The sequence below is a fragment of the Paralichthys olivaceus genome, chromosome 6 (genome assembly GCF_024713975.1).
Source record: "Paralichthys olivaceus isolate ysfri-2021 chromosome 6, ASM2471397v2, whole genome shotgun sequence".
NCBI lineage: Eukaryota > Metazoa > Chordata > Actinopteri > Pleuronectiformes > Paralichthyidae > Paralichthys > Paralichthys olivaceus.
Genome location: NC_091098.1, coordinates 4,538,721 through 4,554,435, shown reverse-complemented (window position 1 = coordinate 4,554,435; position 15,715 = coordinate 4,538,721). Strand labels below are relative to the sequence as shown.

Here is a 15,715-nt window from a genome sequence, read left to right as displayed (position 1 = left end):
CACATACTCTGATAGGATTGTGTTGTTGCAGCTTTCTGTTTGTTCATGTTACTCATGTTCCTCTTGGATTGGCTGTGCTGAACAGAGGACCAGCTACACTGAGCTGAACTGCACTTCTCCCCTATCAGTTTATAATCGACTGTGAAGTGGCTAGAGATTTCTGGCAGGAATCATTCTTTTGCATCTATTTCATCATTTTCTAAAATTTGAAATATGCTCAGTGTGAGTGAGTGAGGGGGTCTCTGCAGAAAAACAAAAGTGGATAGCAAAAGAAATTGCAGGCTTGACCTTTCATCCCTCGGTCACTCTACACACACTCCACTCACAAACTGCTTGAATTCCCAAAACTGCGTCACCTTTCTCAACATAACGTTCCTTCACAGGTCACATCATTCATTTGTAGCCCTGAGTATGGGAAAGTTTTGGGTCATCATAAACTGAACAGACCCGAAAAAAAACGATTCTGCCATCAGCAGACCTGTGTTGAGGTGCCTTTGCTTGAAGGCTCGACTGGGCCCTCTTGTGGAGGAAAGTAAAGATTACACATTTGACCATTTCACATCATTTGAATTTCAGTGTCTTTCACTTTTTTCATGAGTTTTGTATCTCATAGTTGCTTTTCCCATCTTTGCAATCATTTTGTAACTCTTTGTGGTAATTACCATGTCCTCGTAGTTTTTTTGTGATTATTTGGCTCATTTTTGATATTGATATTATGAATTGAATTACACTGTGTATTAAGATAGAGCTATGTATGATGAATAATGTGCATACTGTATTATTTGATACATTTTAAAGTTGAAGATTTAAGATTTTTGACATTAATGTAGCAACCTTTACTCTTTTCATGTAAAGATAAATGGAAGTACCGGCGTCCTGAGCAGAGAGTGAAGTCACAGTCCCGCTGTGTGCATAGTAATCTGAGTTTCTCAGGTCTTTGTTTGTGTGTAGTGATGTGATCATGGACACAATAATCTTTGCACTGCTGTTTGTGCCTTTCAGAATGTAAACACACCCATCACCTGCCTAACAGTGCATCGACACCACAAACACCACTACATCTTATTTTACACAATCTAGGCCTCAACACACAGTTTTGGATGAAAGTCATGCTAACTAGCTGCTAGCTGCTACACAGGTCTGCTGATGATGCACTGACCACAGCCCCAATGTAAGTTGTACACGTCTGTTTGTTGACAGAAGTCACACATGGGTCTGACACTGAAGCACCAACATGGAACAGATCCATTTTACCAGTGTGCATGGATGCGAGCTGGATTTTTTTCTCCTGTATACACTCTAACTTGATTCAGTCATGCTTCTGTTTGTGTGTTTAAGGGACAATTTCATCAGAAGGTCGACTTCCCAGATTCCACTCTTACCCATTCCCCATGCCTTGGGCAAAATACCGAGCCCCAAATTGCCCCTGATGTGCCGTTCTCATAGAAAAAGTGCTGCCCATAGGTTCACTGTATGAATGTGTGTGTGAAAGGCAAGAATGTAACTCTAGAAAAGTGTTATTACAAACCATTTACCATTTGACATCAAATATGACATGATTTATGTACATGTTCTCTACTTTATTTTGCCACAATGCTTTTGTTTGCACAAGTAAACTCAGGGATTATGGGAGCATTGATCATATCTCCCTGCTGTTAATCCACACATCGTAGGTGTAAATAACACCTGCGGCATGAGGGAGTGGCAGAAGGAGGAAAAAGAACAATGATGAAGATGCTCCCCGAGCCATGTCAGGTCAGTTGTGAGGAATCTGGTTTAGGAATACGGAAATGGGTTTTATCCTATCGCTTATCATATCTTGTTTGCAGCATGCAATTGCTGTTGCCTGTAGTTTGCCATTGAATTTACATATCATTATCCAAGTCACTGGGTCAACCACACCCTGTCATGGCTTGGTAGCTCATTTTACACCTCGAGCTGCCTACAAATATAAACTGTATGTGCAAAGACAGTGTTCAAGGTTTATTGTGGATAAAACATTTTAGATTATAATCATACACCATCTGAATCTTGTCATACTATTTATTCCATTGTCATGCTTTGAAAGTCATAATTCACACCAACATTTTAAGTTAATTCATAAATATAATTTAAACAGATGAAAATGTTACTTCAACTTCAATTGCACCATTAAAGAATTCTGTGTTCTTTTTTTAACTTTGTTTTATTCTTCTATCCCCACAGGGCTTTATGGAGCTAGTTAAGCCGGTTATGTGGGATTTCAGCAGAACTGGAATATCAAGGGAGAACTTGCCCAGGCCTCACTGTTTGTGTTGCTCAAGGGTACAACTGCTCCGACCGGTTTTTGTGGGGTGGAGAGATGAGAGAGGGGAGGGTGTGGGGCGTTCTCCCACACTTCATTCTCCTCTCTCTCTCCATTATCGTGCTTTTTCTCCTTCTGTCTCTGTATCATTTGGTCCATCTATATCGTTAGAGGGACAAATACAGTTGCAGTGAGCGCCGGGAACAGCCCGTAACCTTATGAGGTAGGTTACTATTGAATAGAATGGATAGATTTGCTGACAGGTGGGTAGAGTAAGTGCAGGTATGTGTGGCTGGGAGTGAGGCCAAGGCCTTTTCAGACCTTCCATTGTCATTTTAGTATGTCTGTGTGTGTGAGAGAGAGAGTGTGACTATGTGTGTGTGTGTGTGTGTGTGTGTGTGTGCGAGTGAGAGGGCGCAAGTGTTAGTGTGAGTGTGTGTGTGTTTGTGTGTGTGTATGTGAGAGAGCTTTAGAGCCAGGTCCAGCACTTTCTTCACACCATGCTGTTATAGAATGTAAATGGTAAATGGTTGTATTTATATAGCACTTTTCTAGTCTTGATGACCACTCAAAGCGCTGTACACTACAGTTTTCCATTCACCCATTCACACACACATTCATACATACAGTGCTTCTATAGCTAGCACTTTTTTTGTTGTTCTATTGGGCAATTTGGGGTTCAGCATCTTGCCCAAGGGCACTTTGCCGTGCAGATGGGAAGACTGGGGAGCGAACTTCCGACCTTCTGGTTGGAGGCGACCGCTCTACCCCTCAGCCACAGCCACCCTTATGCACAATGTACCTTTACAATCCATCCAATATACAACAAGTCTATGTAAAGCCACTTGTCATTAATAAGATATATGGAGACTATTAATTTAGCAAACACAGAGCACAACAGAACAACTCCCGCACAACATTTACATATTATGAAGGTCTGATGACATTAGGGATGAGAGTTGTATTTCAAGTTTGTGTGTGTGCATAAGGTGGAGCTCAAGGGATCCAAACTGGTTGTAATATTTAAATGTCGCAATAATAAAAAACTGAACTTTGCCTTTAATCGAACAAGAAACCTCTCAATGGATGCAATGGATGTATGTGTGTGTGTGTGTGTGTGTGTGTGCGTTTGTGAGTGTGTGTGTGTGTGTGTGTGTGTGTGTGTAGGTGCATGTGTGAATAATGATCTAGAGATAGCTGAGAAGGCACATAAAGGCAGACAGGTCTTCTCTTGCTCTGCCCATGTGATCTGAACAGTCACTTGCCTGACATATCCTGACATGTCGAGAGAGCCTAATCCACACTGATCAAAATGCTAAATAGTATTCAATGCATGTATTTGTGTGTTTGAGTGTGCGTGTGTGAGTGTGTGTGTGTGTGTGTGTGTGTGTGTGTGAGATGGACGGCAGTGAGACAATCAACCAATGAACTGATGTGATTATGCTGCTTTATAGCCACACTCTTTTTACTTGTCACCATGTGAGGCACACGTAGACACAAACACACATGTACAAACTGAAAGTTTGTTTTATGTACCTGAACACAAACTGCAGAATTGAGTCCCAAACCTGGAAGGACCAGTCCGACCAGTTTAAATCATCGTCAATATAGCAACTAAATTTGCTCCCACATTCGAGCAACGGAGGTGGCTTGCGAAAGTGCCGTGCCAGCAGTGTGTGTGCTGTACTCTTTGTCCTCAGATGCACAGACCTCAGGGTATAACGTGCACTTCCTAACTGATTTGCTATGTTTTCCCTTCATTAATAGTTTGGAGTTTTATTATTTCACGTCATGTCTGCCACATCTAAGGGATACAAATTAATTTGAATTCATTCATTAAAATGTAGTGCTATCTATCAAGCATATGGGAGAACATTTTGAATCTCTCTCTTTTCTTCTACAGCCAGACTCAAGGTCAAAGGTCATCGCTACAGCAATGGAGTGCTTCAATGACCTGCTCCATAAACTGCAGGAGGTTCACGAAAGAGAAATGGAGGGTGAGCGGCAATTTTGATTATAGAGCAGCTATTACAGAAAAAAGAATGCGGAAAAGTTGCAATTCAGCTTGAATAAATTAGTATAAGAGAGTCTGCAGAAACAATTTCCCCACAAGTCCTCCCAACCAGATGTTTTTTTGACTTTTAGGATGGCAAGTGAAAGTCCAAGAGCTGTCCAACAAGAAAGGCTGGTAAGTGGCTTTTTCACCTCCTGCAGATTTCTGGAAGGCTGTGTCTACAAAACTCTGATAATCAAGTTTAGCCATAAACAAGTTCAACCAATCTGAGAGCTCTGCTCAGACCTGAAGTCTTTGTGGACGAGGAAGGCATGCTGGAGTTGCACCTGGCCCTGTGTTCGTTCATGTCATGTTTGGCTTGTGAGGAAGCTCCTGTCGTAACAAGTCAAGTCACAATAATTGTATTCTTTGTTTTTGCTGAGCTAGTGGGAAAAAAACGACTTGCATTTTACTTTTTCACATTCTAACATTTTGCGAATGAAGATTACATACAAAGTAGGCCTACAGCTGAGGCTGATGGGAATGTCACTAGCTTTGCAGGTATTTGTTCATGAATGGAAAAACCACTGGACAAATGAAAGATTTGACCTTATAATGGTGTAAGGTGAAGTAAAAGGAATTACAATTCACTCCAAGGGGAATATGAATGTACCTACATAGTTTGATGGCACATTGAAGTGCTCAGAGAGTATACATCACTTGAAACTTAAGATTTGGCTGCTAATTCATGTTTTGTCTGCATGTGTGTGCATGTGCACTGATGACAACAGTGATACTAAGCGAATGGAGGAACTGTTCACCAGAAACCAGCAGATGAAGGAACAGCAAAGATTACTCACAGAGAACATCAAGACACTGGAAAACAGGTACTGTTTTTGTCTTGCACCATAGCATGTGTGTGTGTGTGTCTGTGTGTGTGTGTGCAGCACTATAAGGGAATACACTAAGCAAGTAGGGCCTCAATATGAAGTTGGCATTGCTAAATAATCATGTGTCCAAAAACAAGGAAAGGCAATGACATGATAATGTTAAAGAGCTGTAAAAGTATGAGCTCATCAAGTTTTCTCTTGCACCAAATGTGGTCTCTTTTTCCAGGAGTGGGTGTATTGATGGTCAATCGTTTAATTCAGTTTTTAATACAGTCCTCTGAGGGCCACAAACACCAGCTTATCTCTTTTTTTTCAGACAACTTTCTTTTTTTTATTGATGGCCATCAGGATGTGAAAAGAAATTCCACAACTCAGATAGAAAGTGCTGCTGAAACAAATGACCAACTCTACCTTTAACCTGCATGCATCTGCATTGATACAGAATAAGTATGGCTGTCGCAGCAGAACCTATGTCTGTACTGAAATGAAGCATTGCGTTAGTTCATGCAGGACACAGGGTCATGTGCTCAGCTGTCAGCTACCAATACGTCTATGGGTGCTCATCAGCCACCCACCAATCAGAGCCCACCGAGTCCAAACACGCTCGTGGTAAACGATATTCATCTTAAACAAATGTACATTGCCAGCCACACCCAAAAGGGGGTTCTGCGCATGTTCCCTTTTTTATTTTAGCATCCTCCTCGGCTAATCCAGGGAATATCCAAAGAATGGAGCCTTCAGCGCCAATCATAACTGTATCCCCACTTGTAGCAAATGGGTAAATCATGACATACTGTTCCTGACTGAAATGAGTAATAGTACGTTTGGTCACATATAAGGAAGATTTTTCATTTGTAAAAGGAAACTGGTCTTATTTCTTCCTTCAAAACATATTCTCACATAGTCCTGCTCCAATGGATTTCCAATGCCAGTGGGTCTTAGTGAGGAAACTAAACCCCCAAATTATCCTAGCAGCTGTGCCAGCAGAAATATTGCTGTGTATAGAAGCTCTGTGTGAATGAGTGAATATAACTATGATGAGACAGAAAAAGCACAGTAAGTAGAGTCAAATTCACAAGCTGATGCATTTAGTGTGTGAAAGATGTAGCATTATGGTATCTTTTTATTGGTTGTGGTTGTGATATTGTGTGGTTTCTGCTGCCTGTGCAGGCTGAGAGCGGGGCTGTGTGACAGGTGCACAGTTACTCAGGAGGTAGCCAGCAGAAGACAGCAGGAATTTGAAGCATCACAGATACAGAGCCTGCAGCACATCTCTCGACTGGGTATTCTTTCTCATCAGGGATCAATCCAACCATACATGTCCATTTTTCACCCACTTCTTGTCTTTTATTTAATATTTCTTCACAGTGTAGTTGAAACAAAATATTTCTTATCCACTCTTTGGTATCTGGTGTTTTTGCACCTTTCTTTCAGATATCTATCCAAAATGTTCCTTTCAATCAAACATATTTTGAAGACATCTTTGCTGTTAAGTGCTCTGATCCTGATTTGGTTTCTGTATTGTAGTGGGAGAGATGAACAACCTCAAAAGGGAGAACAAGAGATTCAGAGATGAAATCAGGAGTTTTAAAACAGCATTAGAGTAAGTATAAGATGTTTGATTTTAGTTTACTGTTTTAGGGTGAGTCAATTTTGATATTCAATCAATGGTGGTTTTGTGTGTGTGTGTGTATGTGTGTGTGTGTGTGTGTGTGTGTGTGTGTGCGTGTGGCAGAGGTCACAGTGACCACTCCTCAAACAGCAGCACCATCATAGAGGCCAAACCAAACAGCTCCCCGGACTTTTCGCCGTCTTCTGGACCTGAGGCGCTCCTCACTGCAGCAGCCAGCAGGGCCAGCAACCAGCCATCGGACTGTGATGTTGGGAAGAAACCTGAAAGAGACCAAAGAACAGAGGGTGAGGATGAAGAGTTTGCTTTTTGTGTCAAATGTAATCCCCTCATGCTCGCGCACATTCACATCTTTTGTTTCTGATACACAGAAGCTGAACACAGACAGTCAAGAGGGATGAACAGAAGCCACTATGTAAGTTTCCACTCTCTTGCTGAGAGTTAGATCAACAACAGTCTCATATCTGTGTGTTAAACATGAGGGTGAAACTGGGAGTTGGTTAGCCCTGTTAATCTTAAAGTTCCTTGAGACTGAGCCAGGCTACCTGTCTCCCATGTTTCTGTTTTTTCTGTTCATCTGTTTTTTACAACTTAAGTCCTAGAAAGAGCCTAAATGTCAAAGTGTTTTTCTCCCAATGTTAAACAATTCCCTCAATTTATGAATAGCCACAAGAATTTCAATCAATCAATCAAATTTTATTGCACATATTTACAAACCAAATTCGTGTCATAGGGTTTAATGAGGTGTGAAATCTTCTGACCTTAACCCTCAACAAGTCAGGAATAACTTATTTCTGCTTTCTGTCCATCTCTATCTCCCAGGAGTCATATAAGCCTCTTGTATTGCCAACTCTTGCATCACCACCATGGAAGGCAGAGCATGGCGTAACCCGTGCTGGAGAGAGGAGGTGAGCCCGACAGACAAAGGAAATAGCAAAATAGGGTGTTGTGCCAGTAAATGAGAGTATGCAGGTGTGACTGGGTACCAGCCCTTTGAATCAATTGTTCATCTTAAAGACCAGAAAAGCAAGATCCACATGTTTACATTTTAGTCCTTAAGTGCATCAGTTTAGCTACTTTTACTTCTATCTCCCCTACTCAGATCCCCAAGGACTTTTGGGGGGCTCCCTGATTTAGTCCCATTAGTCATGACTCAACTGCCATTTGTAAATCAATCATGGGAAACAAATGACAAGTTTAGCAAACCCCTACTGTCAGTAATAATTCCAACTCAGTGTTGGTCAAAACTTCAGAATCCGTGGTCTTAAACCACAGATGGCCACTGAGCTCAGCTTCGACAGGTGTACTCATTGTCATTATTATTTTGTGTGTAAACTAAACATAGAGATATATCATTCAGTTTCATTTCACCAAATCTGGGACTAAATTTAGAGGAGGTTTGCTCCAAATCTTGGATACTGTGTGGACAATTTAACCTCTCCCTATCTGACCTCTGTTTCTCCTAAATAGAGCTCAGAGTAATGAAGGACTGGACCGGCGGTCCCCCATTGCTCCTCAAGCTCTCCTTCCTAAAACATCTTCCCCGACCACCAGTGGAGTCAACCTCAGTAGACATGTGCTCCACACTCCTGTCCCCTGCCGGCCTCAACCAATCAAGAGTAGCACTCTAAGTCTCCCCTGGCCCTTATCTGAAACCTCTGACTGGGTTTCTATGGCAGCGGCAGGAACCAGCCAGTTGATGCAGCCTTCTTCCAAACCACATCTGTCACGCTTTCCCAACCTTATCCCAAATAGCCAACATGCCAGTACTAGAAGGCCAGCTTTTGGGTCTCCCTGGCCCAAACACAACATTAATCCATCCCCTGTAAAAGAGCCAACTGTGGTGTTCAGGTTCAAGAATTTGTCAGACCACCCAGAGAGTCAAATTAAGCCCCAGGAGAAGAAGGACAATCAGCCAATTAAGACTGAGAGTGTCTCTGGAGAAGGACTTAAAGAGATGTATGAAGGGCCTCTGGACCTTTCAGATCGAGGAAAGTCCAAATCCGGCCAAACGCCAAGAGATGATTCACCCTTAGGCTTACAAGGTGGAGAGAGAATACAGATGAGCCCTGACAATGCACTGAAAACAAATACACTTGCACATGTACCAGTTTCCTCACCTTTACCTGTCTACCCATCCTCATCCTCCTCTACACCACCAGTCAAACAACAAGAGGAAGAACTTACCAGTGATCACAACCACAAGGTAATTTTTCACACAGCAAACAAATTAAAAGACAAAGTAACAGGAGCATGGGTAAAGAGGGGACAAACAGGATTTACAGTCTGGTGGTATCATGATGGTTTCATCACAGCAGGTAATCAAAGATGAGGAGCAGAAAGAGGAGGTGAATGGAAAGACAGACCAGACCACTGAAAAGAAGGTGCCTGTCCTCACTATATCTTTACGTCCAGGTAAAGAGCTTTGATTCTCATGTATCTGAGTTGTGTTGGCACCCATGGATTAATTGTGCAGAGATCAATAATACTTATTAGACTCATGTTTCTGTAACAGTAGTACTGCTGGAGACTCTGAATTCTGCTCTGCAAAAGCAAGAATCCATGTCGTCTAATGGAAAGGTAAGGTCATTCAAGCCACAAGAGTAGATACCCTGTATCCTGTGTTAGCATATATGTGCTCATTCAATAAGATTTTATCTTTTACCTCTAAAGTGACACAGATTCACTTCCAGGTATACTCAGGCTCCCCCTACAGGTGGAATGTCTAGGCCTCCCCAAACTCACAATTGAACATGTGCATTTGTTGACAAGCTGATGAAGAACAGACCCACAGCCGGCTACCTCAGAAGCCAAAGTTGACTGACAAGGTTATGGGGTCTGGCTGTAAACATTTACTGCACTCAACTCAACAACAGTAGCATTCAAACTAACAAGCTAGCCGACAAGCAAAGGGCCGATGAAATCCTGTACACAGCTAGTTGTCTCTTATAGCTAGCAGTGGGCTCGTATGATGTATGGCAGCTCGTAATGTTCAAGCACAGAACACTAGAGTTACAAAGTGCATTTCCCGGCGTCCAGGGATCACTGGGGTAAAGACAGACAAGACTTTCTCCCTGTTATAAGTTTGTGTACCATTAAAATGATTTTGCAGCTGTTTAAAACGTCCTAGCGTTGTTTTGAATATGAGCTGTTTCTAGTTCATTTTCTCTTTAAGTAAAGGTTTATTTGTGATGTGAGCGCTGATGTCCCTCTGCCCAGTCACAGTCATCATCACCAGCAGCTGAACCAGGGATAAGCTCAGATGAGCAGGAAGAGGGCTGCAAGAGGAAGAGGGCCTCTGCAGAAACCGACTCAGACACAGACAGTAGGCATCAGTTTAAATTCAGTCAGTCATCCCTTCTTCCTTCTTTTCTTCTCCTCCTGGGTGTGGTCTTCAAAACACAACACCCACCTTATTGCACTTCTAGTCCTGTGATAAAACACACACACACATATATATATCTATATAGATATAGATATATATATGTATTTTGGATACCTGGACAGCATCAAGTTAGCTTAGCTTTCCCTAAAGCTGGAGCCAGGGAGAAACAGCTAGTCCAAATGAAAAAAACCTATCACTATTGAACATGCTATATATAGTATTTTGTTTGTTAAAGTTATACACAAATCAAATTGGGGAAAAAATCAAGTTTTGATTTTACAGAGGGTTTTGTGTTGGACTATTTTAACAGGACGTCACTATGCATGGCCAAGTAATACTCCTCCTCACAACCTCCCACCCACCCCTGGCTATGGTCAAGAGGGCAGCTTTTCTCAAATTGTCAAACTATTTTCAGATGGCTTATAATTAGGGCCTGAGCACCGTCTGTGCCAGGCCGTATTGAAATTTGTGTGATTATTCAATTTGAATTTCTGATAACCAAACATTCTGCATGTAAATCAGATGAATGCTAAAGGGTGTAATTACTTGATATCAACTGCTTTTAGATATAGACCCTATATGTCCTCTGAACTACTTATTTCTCCTAAGTCTGTATTTATAAATGTATAAAAATAAACATAACATCAATATTTTCACTCCCCACAAAAAGGAGCTCCTCTGAACAATTTCCTTTTCTTCCTCAAAGATATCCAGTACAAAAGAAACCAAGGAGGGGAGCCCCAGCAAAAGAGAATGATGTCACATTGATTTGGTGATCCAGCTCAAACCTGCGTTAAGTGATTGTTTGGACCACTTGGGGGCAGTACAACATTCTGAAAACAGAACTGAGAAACTGAGACACAACACTGACACATCGCCTTATAAAATAGAAACAGGCAGCAAATCAGTGAACACTATTAACTGTTTAAGTGTTGAATTAGAGGATGGTAAAAATGTCCATATAGCTCAGGGGATCATCATCATCATTGGTCTGTTCATTAGGAGCAATTTTTCTTGTGACATTTTTAAACATCAGGGTTCTTTCTTACCTGTGGCGCAGTGCACTCTGTCCCTTAGTCATTTACTGAGCAGCAGTAATTGATAATGGGTGGCAAAACAGAATATATCTGACTTAAATTCAAATGTGGTTAAGACTCTATTGAGTATTTATAGGTTGGAAGTAATATTCCCATTAGCTTCTTACAACCTTTACCAGATTAAATTGGAACACACTTTCAATATTACAGAGAAACCCAACCGTTCCCACAATGTTTGACACTGTCGAGAGAAAAACTCCCTCATTAACTGGGAGAAACATCTAGCCATCTACCATTAATAATAATTGTTGATGAGTAGTGTCAAATGTGGATCCCGCAGCTCTGGAGTCAGAGATCCCTGCAGTATATGAGAGAGAGACTGAATTGTGTCTGTTGCCATAAAGAAGTCTCTTTTGTCCTTGAGAACTGATAACGATATGTTTAATATATTCAAATGCCACAAATTGAGCCTTTAAAAAGAGATGGCTGTTATTGTAGCTTCTTACTCCATGTAGTGTTTGCAGTTATTGGTCCTGCTAAGAAATGAATTTGCTATTTGGGACATTCCATTGTTAAACAGTGCTTTATGTCATGTAAACATCATACTCTTTTGATTATTGGGTCTGTTAATTCTTTGGTGAAACAAATACAACTTTCCATGGTATCACTGAGTCCAAAATAACAATATGGGGATGAGTATCCATTGTTCGACTATTTCCATCTGAATCAAACATTTGTTTAAATCCCTTTACTCGGGTGATACATTAATCTTCGCCAAGGTGAATGTAAATGAGCATGTGCTTAAGTATTCTGTTTAGCAGCTTGCAACTGTTTGGTGGGGAACTGACTCCTAGTCAGGCTTAGAAAGTCACACATTGCGCAACACATACCAGCCCTTGCATTTCCACAATGTACAAATCAAGCTCCCTGTATGACCAGCTGAAGACAAGTGCAGCGACCAAAAGACAAATGGTCTGATTCAAATGACAGTGTGAATTTTGCTCTGTCTCCTCTCAGTTGAGGAATGCTCTAATCTTTTCAACCCACAAATACAACTAGCATCAATGTCCGTAATGCCTCTGCAGGAAACAGCACTATCATCATCTAATTGAACACTTCGATGCCAGCAACCAATGGTTTGATATTCCATTTCCAACCAATCAGTGTTTGGGTCTGTCGGTATAGTCCTGCTCACCAATACTCATCACACCCTGCTCACTATACTGTTCTACTATTTATAGTTATTTGACTTTGCCAGCATTGCAGTCACTGCCTGGCTATTTTTGCCACCGAGAACCCACCCCTCCCCTTCTCCCACCACCGTTTCTCTAAGTGACCTAAAAAGAAAAAAAGAGAATAACCTCTTCCTCTTCCTCTTTTTCAGAACGCACATATTTTGCAAGTATTAACTTTCCACTCACAGCTGCAACAGCTTGTCTTAAGCCGGTGGATGGAGGAAATGAAAAGTGAGAAAAAGTGACAGAGTCAGTTTAATAACTTAAAGGGATACTTCACCGAAAAATGAAAATTAACTCTTTATCTGCTCACCACTATGTCGAAGTGTTTGAGTCCACAAAACACTTTTGAAGTATGAGTTTTCGGTGAGCTAACCCTTTAAACCTTTATGGCTACAGCACTGTTAGGTCAAGCTGTCCCTTTTTCTACTATAAAAATGTATTTTTTTCTAAAGATGTCCTAATTAATGGGCAGAATCAAACAACATTTACTCGAAATATTAAAATTATGATATATGTCTCTCTTTTCTTTTTCAAATATGTACACTTTTTGCTCTCCTGTGTGTGACAACTCCAACGCGTGCAGTCCTAATGAATGTATATTGATTTCTACTGTTTTTGTCTGTCTCTTTAAAGCCATTAGAGTCCATTAAGTACAGTACTTGGTCAATGGTCAATGTACAAAATAGCCTTCCGGCCATATATCTGTTAATTAAAATGTGATTGACTGTGATACTATAAGTGTGTACTTTGATGCTAATCCATCAGTGTGTTGCTGCATGGTCTAACCACATATGTTGTGTTCTAAAATTATCAAACACACACTGAGAAACTTCTGTATGAATGCACTTCACCTGATGCTGAAATAAATTTCCTTTCCTGTCACTTTTACTCTGTCACCTCTGATGAGAATTCTGGGAAACGCAAGTAACATCATGTCTGACTTCTCGCTTACGACATCATAAAAAACTTGTGGCGTGATGTGGACATCGTCGAAGGTTTGTCATGTCGTGGTGCAATGTGATACAACTTTACTGTTACAAGAAATTTGTTTCTTAGTCACCCTTCTATTCAGTGATTTAAGACAACACAGCAGAGCATTTGACCATTTCTGTTGAAAATATCACACATTGAGTCGTGTGCTGCTTTCTCCACCCACAGGAAATTTCTTTTTCAACTATTTCAGTGATCTAGCTTTGTTCTCTTTTATAGTAGTCTTCGTTCTAATTTGAACTGAAACACTTTTACCTGTGATAAGATACTTTTAAATAAGCTCAATGAAAATCCCATCAATTACTTAAATGTAACTATTGTTCTAATTTCAAAGGAGACATATTATGCTTAGTTGAAATCATGATCTTGAAGACCAGTAGCCTATAATATGTCTCTATTAAAGGACAAGTGTACAATTTATATACATCTAGTGGTGAAGATGTAGATTGCCACCAACTGAACCCATGGATTTAGGCACTTAACCCATAAACATATTTATACAGTGAGATCTTTAAATGTTTAGTGTGTAGGATTACATGTGTGGCTACTGAAGGGCACACCATCTGTCAGTCACAAGCAAATAAAGTCAAGACACAAATTCAAAGAGGGACACAGGTCCTGGTTTACAAGTCACAAGTAAGTGTAGAGTCTGAAAAAGTTCAGACTCAATGATAACTAGCCACAAGTTATTACAGGTAAGTCCCAAATCAGGATGGATGACTCCCAAGTCGAGTCTAAGTTATTAGCTTTTTGTTTTGTATTCAAAATAGGTCACATTTCACTAAACTCAATATTGTTTTGAATGTTAAACATTTAATTTAGGACATCCACACAAACACTGGCTGTGCACACGTAGTCTTTTTCATCTTCTACATAAAGTCACAAGTCATAGACTAATCTTAGTCTGAGTGAAACAGGACCATTATCTTATACCAAATAAAAATAATAATAATAATAAAAAATGAATAATTTGGGGGCAGTGTATAGCTCACCTGGTAGAGCTGCTGCCCCCAACAAGGCAGGGCCTCAACCCACAGAGGACCGGGTTCAATTCCAACCTGCACTCATCCCCCACTCTCTCTCGGTTCCCCCCTCACAGTTTACTCTCTGTTCTATCCATCAAAGGCAACCTGCATGGAGGAATTACAAAAAGATTAAGAAACTAGGAAATGATCTACAGGGATACAAAATGTAGGAAATTGGCAGATAAAATGTGTTCCATTGAGCAGGTGCTCTATCCACAGACAGCTGGGCTCACTAAACCACAGACTTATAGAGTGACCCAGACTCATTATCTGCTCCCTCTCATATTTAATACTTAACTTTTTTGGTTTAGTTGTTTGTTTGGGAGCAGAACCAGGAAATTCTCTGTTGACAGTCATCTATCATCAGTCATCTGAATACGATTTTTTCTTCATTGGGCTGATATCCACATATGCTGCAATCCCCATATTAATAATTAAACTCTCTGGATTTTCAGCCTGGTTAATGAGGAACTCCTTTTGCCCTGGAGCCTAAATACAATGTGCCACAAACAAGCCTGTTTGCCAGGGTTAGAGAATCATTGAGGTCAGGTCATCTGCAGCTGTGAACAGCTGCTAAACCCAGATTCTTTTTCTCTTTATCCCTTCCATGATATCATTTCTGTCCCTCTCGTAATATCAATCACAATTTTCTAAAACAATTAAATTCTACCTTTCTCATTCTTGTCACTCTTATCCTCATCTCCCTCCCTTCATCATCTCATCACTGGGTTTCGCAGCAGACCTGGTTTTCTAATCCTGACTGTTGATTAAGGATTACAGCGAAAGAGCTTCCTCTGATGTGTCATTGCTGAGCTGCTGCTGTGTGTGTGTGGGGGGGGGGGGGTGCCCAAGCCTCCCCCCCTCTCTGCTGTGTGCCTGCCTGCCTCCACCCAGAGGAGGCACAGAGCATGGCAGCTGTCAAACTGTCATTTGAATGCATGTTAGGCCTGCCATGCACAAAATGCGAATCAGACTTCTGTCCATTCACCTATTGCATCCACCCTTTTGTCAGTTTTCCGCTTCTCCAACCATCCTCCAACCATCCTAGGGAAGAAACGCTCACAATATGTTGATAGCACATTTTATACAACGGTAGACACAATGGCAGAAAAGTGTCTTCGCGTAATGAAATATAAACAGCATGCGTCCACATCTTTAAGGCTTTTCTTTTTCATTTTTTACGCACAACGCAGCTTTCTTTTCTCCCTGCCATCCACATATCAGCGCAGACGACGCTTAAAAA

The 15,715-nt window shown here is 41.0% G+C and overlaps 1 protein-coding gene and 1 long non-coding RNA gene across 9 annotated transcripts; one reads left to right on the top strand and one right to left on the bottom strand.

Moving 5' to 3' along the window:
- Positions 1–2,335: 2,335 nt before the first annotated feature.
- rbbp8l (retinoblastoma binding protein 8-like) lies at positions 2,336–13,339 on the top strand. Of its 8 annotated transcripts, none has more exons than XM_069527247.1 (15): positions 2,337–2,507; positions 4,188–4,281; positions 4,430–4,472; positions 5,069–5,164; positions 6,338–6,450; positions 6,695–6,770; positions 6,903–7,084; positions 7,169–7,212; positions 7,620–7,705; positions 8,268–8,842; positions 8,960–9,003; positions 9,116–9,212; positions 9,313–9,377; positions 10,017–10,122; positions 10,889–13,339. In XM_069527247.1, the coding sequence occupies exons 2-15, from the start codon at positions 4,221–4,223 to the stop codon at positions 10,948–10,950; spliced, it is 1,650 nt and encodes a 549-aa protein (XP_069383348.1). In that variant the 5' UTR covers positions 2,337–2,507; positions 4,188–4,220; the 3' UTR covers positions 10,951–13,339. The 8 variants fall into 8 exon arrangements, with proteins under 8 accessions (XP_069383347.1, XP_069383348.1, XP_019944365.1 ...); XM_020088806.2 differs by having other exon boundaries at positions 9,113–9,212; XM_069527246.1 differs by having other exon boundaries at positions 2,336–2,507; positions 8,268–9,003; positions 9,316–9,377.
- LOC138410558 (uncharacterized) lies at positions 6,489–15,305 on the bottom strand. The gene is made up of 3 exons (XR_011243268.1): positions 15,143–15,305; positions 14,440–14,577; positions 6,489–7,060 (listed from the first exon to the last, which is right to left on the bottom strand). It is a non-coding gene; the product is annotated as an uncharacterized lncRNA (long non-coding RNA).
- Positions 15,306–15,715: the final 410 nt, after the last annotated feature.

What these genes read in the sequence shown, in the direction of transcription:
- rbbp8l (XM_020088803.2), top strand. Translation starts at nt 4,221, where the DNA reads ATGGAGTGCTTCAATGACCTGCTCCATAAACTGCAGGAGGTTCACGAA. An exon ending in CTGTCCAACAAGAAAGGCTG is followed by an intron (nt 4,473 to 5,068) that starts GTAAGTGGCTTT and finishes TGATGACAACAG; the next exon opens with TGATACTAAGCGAATGGAGG. An exon ending in CCAGTGATCACAACCACAAG is followed by an intron (nt 9,004 to 9,112) that starts GTAATTTTTCAC and finishes GTTTCATCACAG; the next exon opens with CAGGTAATCAAAGATGAGGA.